Raw genomic sequence first — 19,509 nt, forward strand, 5'->3', positions numbered from 1 at the left:
TCCAGCAGACTAAGGTGTGTTTTCTCACTATATCAATGAGTTGAAGGCAACAAGGCTGGCCTATTATTTGTATTACAAAATGCGGATTACTTGTGCGGTATGTGTATGAAAGACCAGGGTTTGGCTCCTGGCACCTGTATGGAAGACCAAGATCTGGCCCCTGACCGTTGCATGAAAGACCAGGATTGACCCCTAGCAATTGCATGGAAGACCAGGATTTGACCCTCGGCAAGAATTATACATAAGACTATGCTTTGGCCCATAACATTAAAGTGTATGTTTGTATGCGATACTTTGGGGAAAACTTACTAAGCATTTGCTTACAGATTGTGTTTATGGTTTCAAGTACTTCCGTTACTAAGGGGATGGCCCGACTATTGGATTAGATGTCTAAGCCCATAACTATTATTCGTATATACTCGACCCGAGAGTAGTGTGGTCCATTTGGGTTGCATAACACCAGGACAATTTGTTAGGATGGACTCTTGAGAGAAGGTTATATATGATTTATTAATATATTATAAGTTCTAATATATTAATATAAGATCATATATTTTAATTAGTATTGATCAAGAATTAATTTGGAATTAATTTAGTTATCAAAAGAGACTAATTAAATCTATGGGGACTAATTATGGTAATTAGTTATATTTATATGTGTTGGGCTTATGATCTATGTTGGACAAAGTTTATGTATGGATACATAAAGAGTTGGGCCACATGAACCATGGATCATGAAACCCATGGATATGGATTTGGGTTATACCCATGACCCTTGGAATCTAACATATAAATATGTTAGTTCATGACCTAAAACATGTGTTGTTTCTTAGAGAAATATGAAGGTGTTTTGGTGCATGGAATTCTCTCTCAAGAGTCACCTTTGTCCTATGTGAGTTGTGATTTCATTTGAGGTGCAACACTTGGGGCACTAAGTTCTTAAAGGCAAAAGTCTTTCAAGCAACACCAGATACATCAAGATTTCAAGCCACATAATAGGTATGTTACTCTAACTAGTATCTTGTATTGTTTATGACAAATTGCATGCTAGTTATAGGTTTAATGACTTGGAAACCATTTGCATGTATAATTAGTGAAAACATAGATCCAATGTATTTAGGGTTGTATGTGCGCCATAGAATGTTGTAGTATACTAAAACCCATCACCGACGTGATGACACATCATTCTCTCCCATTATTTTCTCCATTTGATATTGTACGCTAATGATGTAATATCTATACATTGTGATGGTTTTGGAACAATTTATACTTGTAATACTCATTTTAAAAATGAAATATTTTATCCTGTTTTAGGTTGTTACACCATGCCTTCAAACCACTTTACATTACATAACTAACATATATGGCTAAAACTTGTAAACTAACTATTGAGTTATTTACAAAATATATTAAAAGCTATCTTTATGCTAAGTAATTAACTAACCTATCATTAATAAATGCATACAAAAACAAATAGGATTAACATGTGATGTGATAATAAATGAGGCAACAAAATAATGTTAATATAATTGATCAAATGTTGATTGCGATCAATTTCATGATTATTCGGATATGTTATTTAATATTGTATTAAATGGTAATCACACACGACAAACTAATATAATCCTAAATTATCACTTACAGTTCCAACAAGACTTGAACCCATGAGCTATCAATTGAAAGAATCACTCATTACCGCTAGGCCAAAGGCCCTTTATTTTAGGTTATTTGTGTTAACATACACTTAGAGATGTTTATATCTATTGGTTTTATATCAAGATTTAGCTGCCAAGCATTTAGTATGTTCTTATTTAGTTACTTTAGTCATTTTAATTTCCTATCATTTTAATTTCCTCAAGGATAACACTAGAATATATATAATGTAATTTCCAAATATACACCTAAAAAACATACTAATATTCCAAAAATATACTCCCTACGTCTCATATTTATTGTGTACTTTTGAATTTTAAAGTTTTTATTTTCCAACTTTGACCTTAAATATTTTTATTTGTGTTATATATTACTTGATTAAACTTATAGCAACAAAAAGTCATTTAAAACACAATTCATTTGTATATTTTGCATCAAGTATTATATATCAAAAATAAAAACATTTAAGATCAAAGATGAAAAATAAAGAAATTAAAAGTCAAAAGTAGATAATAAATTTGGGACGGAGGTGGTATTATTCATAAAATATATTTTGTTAAGTATTATTTTAGACTATGATTGAAGTAGTACGATGAAGAACATATGGTTAGTATAGAGGTTACATATGGGTAAACATAAATGCTGTGTGTCTTGTAGGTTTAAATTGAATCCATCATCTACATGTTTGATGTGTGTATATTAGGTCATTATAGGTATTATTATACAACTATGGCTTGTAAACATTTTAAATTTGTACCAATTGTACCATTATGACATTCTATAACAATTTTTATGGATTATGGGTTCTTATTTGGCATAATTGTCCACTTTATATAATAAAGATTTTATATTCCTATGACTTAATTGCGGCTAAATAGACGTGTGAATGTCGTAGGAGGGATAAAATACTCAAGCTAAAGATTCAACATTAAATTTACAAACTTTCAAGCTGTTTCATCATAAAGTTTAAAGTTTTATTTGATAAGGCGTGCTTTTGGTCTTATCGGTTTGTAACTCACATGGATCTTTAATTTGGAGTTTTAGTTATATGTTACTATTATTCTATTTCATGTGCATATGGCCCTTAAAATCCCAACAACTTACATATGTAAACATATTCATGTATCGTTAATCTTTTATGATAAACCACACCCCTAATGGTCCCACGTCACACCTGGTAAGGGCCATCATGTGAAAGGTTAATTGTTAAACACTAATAACCAATGAAACATGTACATATTTTGAATTCGAGACTCGTGAATCATGAATATACCCAAGCTTCTATTCTTGAAACTCATGTTTCCACTTATAACATGAATTTTGAATCACACAACGGTAATATTTGTAACCATTACTAAATAAGAAATTTGGACATTTTGTGTTAATACATTAAAATGTGAGTTAGTGCTAGAATCATGGACTATATATCCTTTTGCTTTAACCTACATAAAACTAATTTACGTATTAAAGATATTATAGTTGAGAAATAAAATAAACGGGTGTCTAGTGACTTAGTGAGATACATGTTCTTCTCAAAATCGGTTAACTAGGGTTTTGCTTGTTGATTACTTAAACTTGTATATACATATATGAATAACATTCTATTAATTTACTTATTATCTTTCTTCATCATACAATAACTTCACAACCAAACTATGTCGCTAATTTGGTAGCATATTATGAATAACTTCACAACCAAACTATGTCGCTAATTTGGTAGCATATTGGTGCCATGCGATGGAATATGTAAAAACAACAAACATTTAGCAAAAAAGAATGACAACACAATGTCAACTCTTTTACAATATAGTATTGATACATGACTAAGAGCATCCGCAATGGATAGTTCAATGGGAGAGTTGAATGAGGTGACATGCCTAATTAGCATTCAATATATTAAACTTTATCATTATGGGATGCCATGTTGGCATTCAATTAATATGGAGTTCAATGCTCATTGAACTCTTCAATGGGAAAAATGAAACCTTTTAACTATTAAATATATATTTTATTGAACTTTATTGAGTTCAACACATCGTAGGAAAATTAATGTAGAGTTTTATAGTAAGTAAAATGATGATGTATCAATCCATTAAACTCTAATAAGTTTAATGCATTGTGGATGCCTTAAGTTATAATCATCCACCATTACATGTGGATTACTAAATCGAGCATTGGTGTATTCTCGTGTTATTGTGGATATGACCGGAGGGCTAAAGATCCAACACCAAGGTTGGAAACTCTAAAGTCGTTACATCAGAAATAATGTTGAATCTTTATTCGATAGGGTACAATTTTAGTTAAACCAGTTTATTTTTGTATTTTATATATATGATTTGAGATTTTCTCTATATTTCTATCGTTTTGCTTATGGTTCCCATGCTCAACAATTTATACATATAAACACATTCTCGTGTCTTAATCTTTTAATGTCATCAACTAGTGCTTTATCTTATCATTAACTTATGAAACACGCAAAAACATTTGTTACAATTACAAAAATCTATCTGGTATATTTAGTGGAACATGAACTATGTTATTTTCTAATTTAAGCTTGTATATATTTGTATTAAAAATGAGTGTAGTAGAGCTAAAAATGTATTCATGTGTCTATCCATGCTTCTATTCATATAAAATAATAATACATAAAATCGAATAATTCTTTTATTAAATAGAAATAAATGATCCAACATCTATAAAAAAGAACCATGAATTATATTAAATAGAAATAAACGATCGACATCTATTAAAGAGAACATACACGATCCAATGTATACTACTCAAATCAAATAATGTTTATTTGATAGATGTCACTCGTGAATAATGAACTTTGTAAAAATTACAATTTATTATAAAATAAATGATAATTTTATGATAAATATTTAAAAATCAGTTAGTCTATGTTATTACCTTAATTTCCTTTTGGTTATTTTAAAATTTTAATGATCAACCCTCTATCTTATAATAACATATATTACATTCTTTAACACAACATAATCGTATTATACTATTATATGACATCTACACACTTATCCAACTAGTTTCCCTTATATTTTTACACCTAATATCCAATTTAAGAAAATTATTATTATTATTATTATTTTTTATCCATAAACCCACCACGTAATAAAAACAAAAGAATCTTATAATAAACAAAAATTCACATAGACTCTTTGCATAGAAACTTGTAAACTTTGAAAATATTTCAGATTTTTTAAATATGAAAAATGTCCAGCTAAGTTTGTAATCATATCATTGCCACCCCAAATGTAACGTCCGTATCCCACTCTCTTTCTTTCTCTCTAAAAGCCATTGCCCTTTCCCTCTGCAACTTCACCATCATCTATCTCTATATATCTCATATCTTTCTTTCTCTCTCTCTCTCTCTCTCTCTCTAACCTGTTTCTCTCTCTAAACACTTCTATTTCGCCACCATGAACGACAACAATGAAGGAAATGAATTCAACAGTTTGAATTCATTCAAAGCTCTGCTTGAAGTTGAAGAAGAAAACAACAACAACAGCAACAATTGGTACTTACCACACCATAATCACCATGAAAACAACCTCGATTTCCCCCCTAATTCACCCTTACTTTTCCAGAACTTTGACCCGACCCATGTCCAATACTTTTTACCTCAAAAAGTCATTGTTTCTGACAACCCGTTAGACGCGGGTTACGATGTGGAAACTGGTTTTCTGGGTATGCATAGAGGAAACGATGGGTTATCGGAATTTGGTGCATTGCCATTGGTGTCACAAACCCAAATGCTTATTCCTCATTTAACCTCTTCCGATCCTCAGTTTGCAACAACCCAATTTGGTTTTCCAAGTGTTGGACCCTTAGAGAATTTACAGCCAACTCTGTTTGAGAAAAGAGCTGCTCTCAGAAGGAATTTAAATGATACAAATGGCGGAGGTGGAGGGAATTTGGGGGTTTTAGTTGATGTGGATAACATGAGTTTTGATGATTCTGGTCTGAATTATGATTCGGATGAGTTAACAGAAAACACCAACAATAATGGGATTCAAATTGGCGGTGGAGAGAGCTCCAATCCTAACAGCACCACCAGCGGCGGAGGAGGCGGAGGGGATCGGAAAGGTAAGAGAAAAGGGTTCCCGGCGAAGAATTTAATGGCGGAAAGGCGACGTAGGAAGAAGCTTAATGATAGACTTTACTTGCTGAGGTCTGTGGTACCAAATATTAGCAAGGTAAGAACTGTGAAATCAGAATTTCTTTTCTGCATATAATTCTCGTGATTTTTCATAGAAATTAGAATTATCATTCGCGTTCTTAGTTTTTTTTTAGCTTCCTTTTTCTGTGATTCATTTGTGACATGTTTTTGCTTTTGCAGCTGGGTTTGTATTTTTCTTCCTTCCTTTTTAATGAACTCACATGGATTCTGATGTCAATCAATTCTTAAAAACCAAAAACCACAAAAGTTTTTGGACCACCATTAACGGAACTGAAGATCTCGATCTTTAAAACATAATTGATCACCTGTTTCATTTCAAAAATTAGTTAAATTGTTCTTCAACCCCATGAAAATGAAAGAAGTTTCCAATTATAACTTTATCATAATTAATTAACAGATGGATAGGGCTTCGATTCTTGGAGACGCTATCGAGTACCTGAAAAATCTCTTACAGAAAGTCAGTGATCTTAACCAAGAACTTGAGTCGATCCCATCAAGCTCTTCTTCCATGGTCCCTACCCCCGCCGCCGGATTCCACCCCCTAACCCCGGCTGCCACCACTATTCCGTCATGCATCAAGGAGGAGGGTTTCCCCACGGCGACCCTCTCCCCCACCGGACAACCAATTAGGGTAACTACACAAACAAAATCAATTTACAACGATGATGGATCGTGTTTAATTTAGGGTTTTTGATAAATGTAGATTGAAGTGAAGCAAAGAGAAGGGAGGGCGATGAATATACACATGTTCTGCAGCCGAAGGCCAGGGCTGTTGCTTTCTGTGACAAGAACTCTTGATAATCTTGGTTTAGACATTCAACAAGCTGTTATCAGTTGTTTCAATGGCTTTGCGCTTGATGTTTTCAAAGCTGAGGTACAAACATTTTATTTGATCTTCATTTGATTATATGTTGATTTATATCTTGTTGTTTTGATTATTGTGTGTTTTTGTATCAGTGTAATGAAGGTCAAGAATTGCAACCTGATCAAATCAAGGCAATGTTATTGGAATCTGCTGGATACCATGGTGTGGCGTAGGTAGAATAGGAGTTTAATTTAGTAATTTAGTAATAATAATAGATAGATTAGTAGTAATAGTAATAGTTTTATTTAATTTGAATATCAATTATCAAGTCGTTTCTGTTATGTGAACTTTCGTTATCGCTTTTGGGATTTTGATGGAAACTTGCATTTGCATGCAGATTTTTATTATTATTTATTATATTTGGAAATTTGAATGAATGTTTCTTTATAATGCACCTTGGTACAGACTTTGAAACTCGTTTTAATAATATAATATTTAATGTGAAGTGGGCTAATGATTAGGAAGTTAGTAAAATCATGAATAATAACGGAATTGAAATTTAGATTTTTTATTCCAACTTGGTTAGCTTAATACTCAGTATAAATGATTTAATAATCAAAAAAGACAAAAATCCAGTATAATTGGTAATTTTGGGGATTTGGATATCTTACAAACCTTGTGGCACCCACCAGTAAATGTTCCAAGTACTATCTTTATCATTTTATTTAGTAAGCAAAATGTTCCTTTCGGGTGTTTGTTTAAATTTGGTAAGGATGCATATGAATGGATGATCCACCATTTAAATCGAATTTTTGGAAACTTGTTAAGATCGTTATGTTAAATATCATTGATCATTAATAGTTCTACTTAATAACTGATTAATAGTTCAACTTAATAAAGGATACAATAGTGTCTACATCGTGCTAATACATGAAGTGTAAATTAAATTGTATGGAATTTCAGACATTAACTTAAATAAGCGTAAAAAAAATAATGTCGAAAGCATAATCCTGATATCAATTACATGCTCGTCTAGGTTTTTATTTTGCTCACCAATCATTAACTAGGGGTGAGCAAAAACCGAACCGACTAAAGAAAAACCGACAAAACCGTAATAAACCGCAACCGAAAAACCGAAACCGATGCAAAAACCAATGGTGCGGATTTAATTTTTGCAAAAACCGAAGGTTAACGGTTCGGTATGGTTTCTATCCAAAAAACCGGTCCACCAAAACCGAACCGCACCGCAAGCATGTATAGTAATAAATCAATCAATGTATATTATATACATGCTATTTAAAATACTTATTAACGCTAATACATTTATTATATGTTTATTTTGTATTTTTGTAAGACTATATGGGGTGCAAAAGAAATGTTTTATTGTTAGCTAAACATACTAATCTATTACATGTAATAAGTTTGTAACAAATTATGTCAAAATCAACTAACCTTCAATTATTAATTAGTTTATGAGTAGTCACAAGTTATATTTTAAGAGACTTACAGTTTTTGTTTATATATTTTTGTTTTGAGTTGAAAATGAATGATTTAAAAAAAAACTGCACAATAAAAACTTACATGCATATGGTTTTCAATTCTTACAGTTTTAAAAAACCGCACCAAAAAACTAGAAAAAACTACACCAAATTCTAAACACGGTTTAAAACCGAAACCGCACCGATACAAACCGAAACCACATTTAAAAACCGAAAAACCGAACCATTGCAAAACCGCATCCAACGGTTTTAAGAATACAAAAACCGCACCATGCGGTTTACGGTTCGGTTTTGCTTTAAAACCGCACCAAACCGCACCATGCTCACCCCTATCATTAACCTTATACTATTTTCAACCATTGTGACCACCACCTCGATCACCTTACACCATCAAACACTTAAGGGGCATGGCGCGCTAGAGAGAGAAGTAGTAAGTAGCTTTGGTGCCTGTCCACTTGATCTACTCTAGCTCGAGACATGTGCTATTTCGAGTGTCGGGTGTATTAAGTGATATATTATCACGTGTGCTTTATATGTATATTTACCAAGCCATATTCTGTATTTAACCTAGTCAATAGAATTAGCTGTATATTCCTAGATAATCTCTAAGTCAGATTATGATCGATTGATTTTAGAGAATAGGGTAAGATCGATTTGACTCGTATGAGCAAGATTGCTCTGATACCATATAAAGTAATGCTTTGTTGTATTGAGAATTAATTGAATGAGTACAAGATACGATTGACATATATAGCCAAGATTACAAACTAACTTATAGATTATCTAGGAATATACAGCTAATTCTATTGACTAGGTTAAATCCAGAATATGGCTTGGTAAATATACATATAAAGCACACATGATAATATATCATTTAATAGGGTGTGGTATGCCTGAAGGTTGCCTGAACTCCGCATCAATCATGCAGCCCCTTCGGGGGACATATGTCAGATAACCTTATACTATTTTCAACCATAGCTTTAGTTTCTCTTGTATCATAGATCTCACATTTCCTTTGTATCATCGTGTTCATGGCTTTTGATTTCAATATTTATGTCATAAATGTATTGGGTCTCGAATCTTTATTTAGGCCAACAATATTCTTTATCAAATATATAATAACATATGTTAACAAATAAAGCGATATGCAATAAACTGATGTGTGTTTAACAAATAAAGTGATATGCAACAAACTAACGTGTTAGTAAAAATCATGATCCCTATTTTTTGGAAACTTATTAAGTTATTATGTTATGATTTAATAATGGATACAATAGTTAAAACATGAAATAAGTGCACGCAAGAATAGAATTTGTAACCTTTCACTCATATTAACTACATGCTATACTCGTCCAAGCCTTCACTTAGCTCACACAGTCACACCGAATATTATATTTGTTTTTCTTCATAACCCTCTCGTGTATCATGGATTTCATTTTTTCTTTGTATCATCAGTGGTGAGTCTAGAATAGAAAACCACTTGGTTCCTTAGCTAAGTTCAATCATGTCAATTCAAGAGAAAATTAGGTTCAATCGGGTCGGTTTAACCAGAAAATAACAAGTTTAACATATAAAAAATTGGTGTTGAAATGACCAAACTCAAATCGGTCTTTCTTTTAATTTTTATTTTAACTAAAACAAACTTATACTTGGAGTAAATCAGTCAAAAACATGCTTAAACAAGTTTCTGGTGTGGAAATGTGAAAGAAAAAACATCTATTTATAAAGGAAAAACATTCACCATTTTGTTCTTGGAGTCAATGTGAGACTTTTTCATACCACTGAATATGATATTTTTTATATGGTGTATAGTTTATGTTTTTTGTTTTTTTTTTTCCAACCACATTTAGGTAGGTCATACAAAATATTTAAGATAGATACTAAATAGATTTTATATATAACTTATTGTAAAAAAAAATAAATTTAGGTGGGTCAAGTGACCCACCTTGGCACACAATAGCCTCGCGACCTTGGTATCATGTGTATCATAGTTGGTCTCCATTTCAATATTTACCTCATATGTGTATTTAAGTTTAGATCTCGTATAACATGGATACCGTTTTTCCATTGTATCAACGAATATTAGATCTGTTAATGACGTACTTTAGTACCAACTTAAACTATTAGTTAGATTCGACACTGATTCAAAATTAACTCACGTAATAAATGAATAGAACTTGGAACCAGATATTTGTCACCCAATTGATATCCACATTCCATTTATATTGCATGATAGTGATTGCTTTTAGTGTGATTACATTTACAAAATCCCCCTCTTTCTAGTAAATAGGTCCCGCATCAAGACTTGTGAGCTTTATGTAAATTAGGTGTTTAACATTTGAGCTTTATGTAAATTAGGTATTTAACATTTGACATGTATCCATGTGGATCTGACGCCCAAAAAACATCGTTCAAAAGTGATTATCTTAACTACATGTTGGTTTATGTGGTAGTTAAGTAATTCTTTTTTATTTGGAGATTGGCATATCAAGAAAAGCTCTATTTTTTTAATAATATAATGAGTTTTTTCGTTTTCTTGGTTGACTTATCTTGGTTGACTTATCGAGTTTCCAACTCTGATGTAATTTGGAATGATTGTATTCAAATTCTTCTATAGTTTATATTTTCTAGTATGTTAGCAACCTGCTAGATTACTATGAATATTCAATTATTCAAAGAAAATATATGGATCTACCTTATTTTCATTTTTGTTGGTTTGACAACCCATCAAAGTCAAAGAAATAAAAAATCAACTATCTTCATTATTGAACAGAGGATATTCATCAAAGCAGAAAGTGTTCAAAATATTTTTTAGTTTGTATCGATATAGATGTATATTTATATAATATGAAAAAATAAATTACTGTATATTTGCTTTTATCAATAAAGTTAAAAAATGGTAAATGCTTTTTTATTTTTGATTTTTGGGGCTTTACTTTAAAAAACATCTCGAATTTTATCATTATTCTGTGCTTTAAAAACAAATATAGATATAAAAAGTTGTGTCTACTTTTACGAAAGAATCGTCGGTTTGTAAAAGGGAATACTGAATACAAAGTAAAACAAATTTAAAATTTCAAACAAAATTTTTTCGAATTTGACAAATTCTTTAACTTGAATAAATCAAAAAAGTAATTTCTTAAGCGGAATTGGAATAACAATGTGAAGAACTAACTTTACGATTGTGTATCTTGAAAGTTCTTTTTAATGTAATATGTTAGCGGAAATGGAATTATAATGTGAAGGAGTAACTTTACGATTATACAAACCGAATGTTGTTTCTAATGAATTTCGTACACATGAAGTTTAATTTACGGTTAATAATTGCTATGCGTATACATGATGATTATAAGGAAGTTAATCCTTATATATATATATAAATCTTTAAAGATTGTGGAAACAGTTGAAAAGATAATATGCGACGAGAAGTTATTAGAATTTACTATCTACATTCATCAGACTTCTTTTCACTTATTCAACTAATCAGCTCGAAGTGGTATGCATTCAAAGTTTAAGTACATGCAAAAGTAAGTTCAAAATAAAACTAACAAATGACTACCGTTACTTACAATTTTGAATAAGCTTGCTACACTTGTTTTTCTTCGGCGCTTGACATATTGGTGTCGAGTATGCTTGGGAGGGTTGAGTTTATAGTTGCTTTTGGTATTTATGGGAAAATGTCATTGTAGCCTTACAAAATTTTAGGATTAGTCATTTTATTCCCTAAACTATTTTCATGGCTTTTAAGGAAACCAAGTTGTAGGGTACCTATCTTTTTAGTCTATTTTACTTGTTTTAGCCGGTTTGGATGATACATAGACAAAACTTAAGGCCTCTCTCTCTCTCTCTCTCTCTCTCTCTCTCTCTCTGGAAAAAACACTTAAAAAAACATTATCTCCTCCACTAAGAACTTAAAGAAAAGCTTCAAAATATCCTCCCGTTGACATCAAGAACTCAGGAACAGCTTCATGTTTGATGTCTTCTAATCACAACAAAAAATAACAACATGATTGCTTCCTCCTTAAATCGATCATCAAGAATACCCAAAATCAATAAGGCTTGAACTCGATGAACCCTAAATATGAAAGGCTTGGACAACAACTTGGGTTTATATGTAGTCATGGTTCTGTTCAGATGTGTTGGCAATGTTGGTTTGAGATGTGTGATGGTTGGTTCATATGCACAAATGCAAATCCATAGCCGACAAGGATGAAAACGAAGGCATATTCATGGCGGTGAAGATGATGAAAGTTGCTTGACCACCGATATTTTTATCCTTGCTGAAATCGAGGTGTTTCTTAGTGGTGTGGTTTAGTGAGTTCTAGTGCATTGGTTTGAGGAGGTGACTTAGAGGATTCAGGATGATTGCTGAGGAAAATATGGATAGGTGTGGAAGGTAGTATTAGGCCCGTACTATTAAAAGCACATAATCCATAATCAAATCGATGGGAGTCTTGGAGAATCTAAGAAGCTTATGAGAGGAGGATTCTTAATAATGTTTTGATCATTGGCATGTTGTCACACCCCCAACCCAGGATGGCGGAAACGTCCGGCGGTGGATGACTTTCATGTATTGTATCATAACATAATGCATAGTAGTGACCAAAGCAACACAACCATCATAAATATAATTGAAAAAGTTACATTGTTGTAAGAGTTACATGTTTCATAATCAATTATAATACAACGATAAAAGATTTGTATGACGCCTTAGTGTCCCGTCCTCAAAAGCTTGTTTTAGTGTTTGGAAAACAGTCTCTTGTTTATCCTCCCAGCTAAAGGTCACTCCTTTCTGAGTCAAGGTAGTGAATGGCTTTGTGATCTTGGAAAAATTCAGTATGAACCTCCTGTAGTAGCCGGCAAGGCCTAAGAATCGGCAGATTTCCGTCGGTGTCCTTGGCACTTTCTAGTTCTCAATTACCTTCATTTTAGATGGGTCCACATGTATCCCTTCCTTGCAGACCACGTGTCCCAAGAAGTGCACCTTTCGGATCCAGAATTCGCATTTCGAAAACTTTCATATAGTTTCTCCATCCTTAATGTCTCTAGGACTTACCGTAGATGTTGACTATGTTCTTCCTTACTTTGTGAATAGATCAACATGTCATCAATGAATACTATCACGAATTTATCTAAGTAAGGTCGGCATACGTGGTTTATTAGGTCCATGAACATTGCGGGTGCATTAGTCAATCCGAAGGACATCACTACGAACTCGTAGTGACTGTAACAAGTTCTAGATGTCGTTTTAGAGACATCTTCCTCCTGGACTCGCAGTTGGTGGTACCCTAACCTCATATCGATTTTTGAGAAGTAGCTCACCCCCTGAAGTTAGTCGAACAGGTCGTCGATTCGGGGTAGGGGATATCGGTTTTTGATGGTTAGTTTGTTCAAATCTCGATAGTCAACACACATACAAAATGATCTGTCTTTCTTCTTAACGAACAGAGCTGATGCTCCCCAAGGTGAGAAGTATGGTCTGATGAACCCTTTGCTCAGCAGTTCGTTTAGTTGACCTGACAATTCTTGCATTTTGGCCGGAGCCAAGCGATTTGGTTGCTTGGCTATGGGTGTGGCTCCAAGAATCAAGTCGATTTTGAACTCGACTTTTCGTACAAGTGGTATTCCCGGAAGGTCTTCTCGGAATACATCAGGAAAGTTACAGACCTCTGGAATATCCTTGATATCCTTCACTTCCTTCTTCTTGTCAACAACGTGTGCTAGGAATGCGTGGTACTTCTTGCGTAGATAGTTTTGAGCTTTGATGCAAGAGATGATTCGGAGGTTTATGCCAGGTTTTTCACCGTAGATGACGAGGTTTTCGTTACTCAGTAAGTTGAGTCAGATGACTTTTTCGTACACAAGATATCGGCATGGTGAGGACTCAACCAATCCATGCCAATGATAACATCAAAACTCCTTATCGTAACAAGCATTAGGTTGATTTGGAATGGGTGATTGATTAGGGTTAGGATGCATCCTATGTATATATCTTTAGTGCTTTTTGTTTTACCATTTGCCACTTCTACTATGAATGTTTCGTTGAGATTGATTGAGTATGTTTTTAAAATTATGGCTCACGAAACACCTTTCCACACCACTATCGAAAAGTATGCATGCATATGAGTTATTGAGAAAAAAACGTACCTTTAACCATTGTGGGTTCCTTCATGGCCTCCTCGTGCCCTAATGCCATAACCCTTCATGTACCCCCAGGGTTCCTGTTATTGGCTTTTGTACATTCTCTCCAGAAATGCCTCGTTTCCCCGCATCCGTAGCACGTTCGGCTCACCCTGACATTTGTGGCTGGGGCGGCCTGTTGGGTTGGTGCCTTACAGAAATGGACGGTGTGTCCTTTCTTGTTACAATTGGTGCAATGCATTTCCCGACAAACTCCAGTGTGGTAGAAGTTACACTTGTCGCATTTGGGTAGCCTCCTAACATATTGTTTCGTTGGTGTTGGGGTGACAGGGGCAGGGGCAGGGGCAGTGGCAGCGTGGACTATCACTATTTGTTGTTTCTTGGCAGGCTCTTGTGTCGGTTGGCCCTTCCTCTTGTTCTAGATTTTTCTTTTGTTGCCTACCCCTTTCGATTTTTTTGGGGATGACTGTCATAAAGCCTTGGCGGAATCCATGATCCACAAGCGTTTATGCTAAGCATTTGGCACTGTCAAAAGTGGATGGGTTTGCAGATATCACATTTCCTTGAATCTGGGGGGATAGTCCCCAGATGTAACGTTCCACCTTTTTGCTTTCTAGGGTGACCATCCTGGGACATAACACCGCCAAGTCGTTGAACCTGGTAGTGTAGGCTGCTATACCCGGGCCCATCATTATGAGATTCCAGAGTTCTTGAAAAGAGCTTCATGCATTAGGTAAAATTGGATTCCTTACACACCAAGGCTTAGAATAGTGACTTTCATTGTACTTTGAAAGGGTTATGTTTTTAAGGTCGTCCCAAGTGGTCGACCCTACAACGATACTTGTGTTTGTAGCCTTTGTTATGCTTTTTCCTTGTAGTGTTAGGTTTATGAACCTTACTACATTTTGTTACGAATATTATTTATTCCCAAATAATATATATCTGAATTATCAAGTTTGTTACAATACTAACCCTCACTGGCAAATCCATAGAGGTATTTTGTATTCATACTTGTAAGTTGTATATTAGGAACATTAGGAGAACAGTACGTAAATCCTAACGTACTAGTACCAGTTAAGTTGACCAAGTTGACTCGTTGACTCTGTTTGACCCAAAGTTGACGGTTATCATACATGTTGTATTTCAATTTGGAGATGAGCACTCAGGGAGGTGGTCCAGGTTCTGATTCTGGTTCGGGTTCAGGTTCCGGCTCAGGTGCAGATGCTGAGTCGATTAGTGAGCAGATGTGGAAGTTCATCTCATCGGAAATTTCTCGCAGTATTTCGGAGATCTTGGATGGGCGCTTGGGCACGTTCCATGCTGAGATTATGGCTATCGTTGGAGCTTACACTCCTTTTTTTCTGGGAGTTTCATGCTCGTGGAGCTCCTACGTTCCATGGGGAGAGGGGCCCCATTGTCAGTATGAGACGGTTAGCGGATATGGCTAACGCGTTAAGGACGAGTTTCTACCTCGAATAGGTGAATGCCATATATACTTATAGCCTATTGAAGGACAGGGTACGAGATTGGTAGTGAGTTGGGTGACGATGTTGTTGACACTATGTCATGGGATGACCTCTCGACCAGGTTCCGAGTTGAGTTTGCACCGGCAATTGAGGTTAAGCAGTTGGCGCGAGATTTTTTAGATCTCCGCTAGACTACTGAGACTGTGGCAGATAGGGATGTCAATGGGGGTAAACGGGACGGGGATTGCATCCCCCGCCCCCGCCCCTGCCCCCGAAATCTCCATCCTTTCCACCCCAGCCCCCACCCCCGAATTCCCTTTCTGACCCCCACCCCCACCCCTGCCCCCGTTCCCCCGCCCCCGATTGATTTTGGGCTAACTTATTTGGGTTAAAATAAGTTCTTGTTTGGACTAAAAGAAACTATTTTTTGGATAACAAATAGATATTTATAACATAACTTTACATGTTACAAACAACTTAAAAACATGTTTTTGTTGAATTTTTGTACGTAAAAATCACTTCGTTGTTTATTATACTTATATAATTAACATATGTCAATTTATATAATTTATTAATGAGGCCCCCACGGGGGTTTCGGGACGGGACTACCAACCCCCGCCCCTACCCCCGAAATTAAAACGGGGGGTAACCTTGCCCCCGCCCCCGACTCCGTCCCCGATTTTTTTCAACAAATGCCCCCATACGGGACGGGGCCCCCGCGGGATCGGGGTCCCACGGGACTTTTTGACATCCCTAGTGGCAGAAATCACTTCCAAGTTCGGGGAGAGGGCTTTACTGGTACTGCAGTACACAGTAAATAAGGAAATGAAGAAAGTGAGATATCATGATATGCTACGAAATGATATCAGGGAGTTTGTGAGTATTTCAGGGTGCGAGACCCTGAATGATATGATTTTTAGAGCCCGAGAGCGGGAGATCGATTTGGAGCACCTTAGGAAGAGGGGATCAAATCAGGTGCATATAGTGGAGGGTCCCGAGAAGAGACCCAAGATTTCTGATCAATGTTTGAGAGGCCAGCAGGGTCGCGGTCAGTGCAACACGTGCGGGAAACTGCACGATGGACTTTGTAATTCCAGGGGTTCGTGCTACTACAAGTGTGGGAGGGTTGGTCATGTCAGCAAGGATTGTCCTCAGGGGGTAAGCCCGTTATGTTTTCACTGCGATCTGGTGGGCCACAAGAAGACTGACTGCCGATGTTGAAGGGAGGAGTAATAATTGCGCCTACTCCGGTTACTTTGAGAATCATAGATAGACGAGAGGGTATGGCAGGAGCCCCAGCAAAGAGGAGTCTGGCTTTGCAGTGTCAAACGGGGGAGGTTTAGACTCCAGCAGGCAACATTGCAGGTATGTATCTTTTGCTTTCTTTTTGGTTTTATTAGTATTTATGATGTTAGAATATTGCATCAGTTTGGGTAAGCGTATATTTGGTTTATTTCTCTGCTTATGTTTGGATTTTATTTTCAAGAAATGTTATATGCCATTTGCATGCCATAAATAATTAATGGTTTAGTGAAGGGTTGTTACTCTTATAGCGGGTTTCAAGTGCTCGGTTGTTATTTTGGTTTGTAGTCAAGATCGGTTCAGGGGCATTGTGTGGAAGGGTTATGGTCAGGATTCAGCGGGTTAGTTCTCCAGTATTGCTAGGACTCAGTGGTTTTAGCAATTATGCTTGGATTGGCTTTTAGGGGTGCCGAGGGAAGTAGCTGTTGCTGAGGTTTTGGTTGGAGAATCTGTCCTTTGGACTTCAAGATTTGAGTGTGATATCATTTTAAGCATCTGGGGTTATCAGTGTTGTTGGGATTCGGGAAGTGTTCTTCTGATCTTCAGGGGTTGTGCGGTCTTTTGGGATGGTTAGTGATGGAACACTAGCATTGGTAAGAACTGGTTGTCAACAGATCAACCATTGGAAGGTAAGAAGGATTGGCAATCCTTCAATTCTCGAGTGTTGTGAGAACTCAGTCGAATCAAAGTGGGGAAGAATCGTTCAGGTATTCAGGATCAGAAGCAGTTGTGAAACTAGGATTAGTTTGTATCCCCGTCGGGAAGGAAGGCGGCCCTGGTGGCTGTCTGGATTGAGGATTGTGTGAGTTGGGAGTTCAGGTAACTTCCTAACATTGGGTTCACGTCTTCTTGGTTTCAATTAGCAGGGTTTGGGGGGACCCAGGTTGGGGTTCCATTCATGACCCGAGTTTGGCTTGGGTATTTAGTCGAGTGCATGCTAGACTCTAGAGGAGTTCGAATTGACAGTATTTCAGATAATTGGTAGACAATTTGGGACCAGGGAGGTATCAACTGCTTTTGGAAACCAACTGGGAGGCAGCGTGATGTTTCGAGCCGTAGTAATGATTTGGGATTCTTGTGTGTGGGGTAGCTTGTCGATCGGGAAACGCTAAGTCACTTGTAGTGGGATTAAATAATATCAGAGTAATTGATTTGAATTTGTTACGCAACTCTCGTTTGAGTCTAGCTTTTGCAGGGATGGATCTTATATTTAAGGATTATCTAAGCCATCTATTAAGTATGGGTGTTTTGAATCTGGTTATGGTTAGTTAAATCGTTTTGTTGGTAGCATCGAGATGATCAGGGTTGGAAGTGTTATGTTCAGTTTGTTATTCGATGAGGACTTGGCATGGAGTTGTTTTAACGTGGTCGGTCTGTCGAGGAGTCAGGCCAATGTAGATTCCAGGTTTCGGAAAGGTAGAAATGGTTTTTTGTGGGGGCTAAGGGTTTGTTTTTCTTCGGGATGGACGTTTTGGTTTGGGTTCGGTTATCTTGGAAAGGTCGTTTTTTGTGCAGAATTGTCAGTTGCATTCCTCGGGTTGTTTGTTTTGATACGAGTGTTAGTAACGAGCGATTTCATGGACGAAATCTAATTAAAGTACTCGGTTTCGGATTTGCTTCTTTATTCATGGTTGCGCCCCAATCTTCAGCTGTCATGAGGCTTAGGGCCTTGGTAAAGAAAGAATTTGGCCCTCCTTGGATGCGGGTGTTATGGTTTAAGTGATCCAAGTGTTTGATTGTGTATTCGGAGGCTAAAAGTATAATTGTAAATTGATAACTTGGTCTTCTGTGGATTTTGGGTTTTAGAAGGTTTTAAGGCTTAGGTGTGTTATTAGAAGCGTAGGGCTTCTTGCCACCATTATGTGGATATAAGGTTGGTTGGAAACAGGCCTAAGATGATGAAGTTATAACATTTTGAAGATTTTGTCATTTTGACAGAAATAACCCTTATTGGAAAAAGGCTTGAGTTTCAGTCCCATGCATGTATGACAGAAGGCATGTGCGTGGGTGAGTACGCCTAACATAATGGTTAGAGTGCCAAACCCTACTTTTTAATGTTTGGACATTATTTGAACATCTTTATAAGCTCAAGGCTCTTTCCTTTCTCAGCCTGCATTGCGTTCTAGCCTTATTTCGAAAAACCTAATATCATTTTGAGTGTTTGAGAGATCTAGGTGTGCTTTTTAGTGTGTTCTTGCTCATTCCCATGAAAAGGGTACTTGGTGCTAACTTGTGGTTCAAAGGAGGACGTTTAGATCTAGATTTTTGGCTTCATTTCCAGCTCATTCAAGGGCTAAAGTTCTCATCTTGACTTCTTATTGTGCAAGTTTGAGTTTAGGGCTAGATTTGTGCTCATTTACGGGTTTTGAGTCCTCCTTGTGAGTTTGAGTCACTCCAGTAGTTAAGGGTGTTAGATCTTCCCCTTTTCTAAGTTTATAAGCTCATAAA

The 19,509-nt window shown here is 35.9% G+C and overlaps 1 protein-coding gene across 1 annotated transcript; it reads left to right on the forward strand.

The window, feature by feature from the left end:
• The first annotated feature begins 4,908 nt into the window (after positions 1-4,908).
• LOC145029110 (transcription factor ICE1-like) lies at positions 4,909-7,090 on the forward strand. Its single transcript, XM_078977735.1, has 4 exons — positions 4,909-5,864; positions 6,246-6,479; positions 6,552-6,722; positions 6,806-7,090. Exons 1-4 carry the CDS (start codon positions 5,088-5,090, stop codon positions 6,884-6,886), a joined length of 1,263 nt encoding a protein of 420 aa, XP_078833861.1. The 5' UTR covers positions 4,909-5,087; the 3' UTR covers positions 6,887-7,090.
• The last annotated feature ends 12,419 nt before the right edge of the window (positions 7,091-19,509 follow it).

Source organism: Lactuca saligna, chromosome 1 (assembly GCF_052625555.1).
Source record: "Lactuca saligna cultivar CGN05327 chromosome 1, ASM5262555v1, whole genome shotgun sequence".
Taxonomy (NCBI): domain Eukaryota; kingdom Viridiplantae; phylum Streptophyta; class Magnoliopsida; order Asterales; family Asteraceae; genus Lactuca; species Lactuca saligna.

Coding starts and splice junctions, on each gene's coding strand:
- LOC145029110 (XM_078977735.1), top strand. CDS start 5,088: ATGAACGACAACAATGAAGGAAATGAATTCAACAGTTTGAATTCATTC. Junction 6,480..6,551: donor CCACCGGACAACCAATTAGG/GTAACTACACAA, acceptor TGATAAATGTAG/ATTGAAGTGAAGCAAAGAGA. Junction 6,723..6,805: donor TTGATGTTTTCAAAGCTGAG/GTACAAACATTT, acceptor TTTTTGTATCAG/TGTAATGAAGGTCAAGAATT.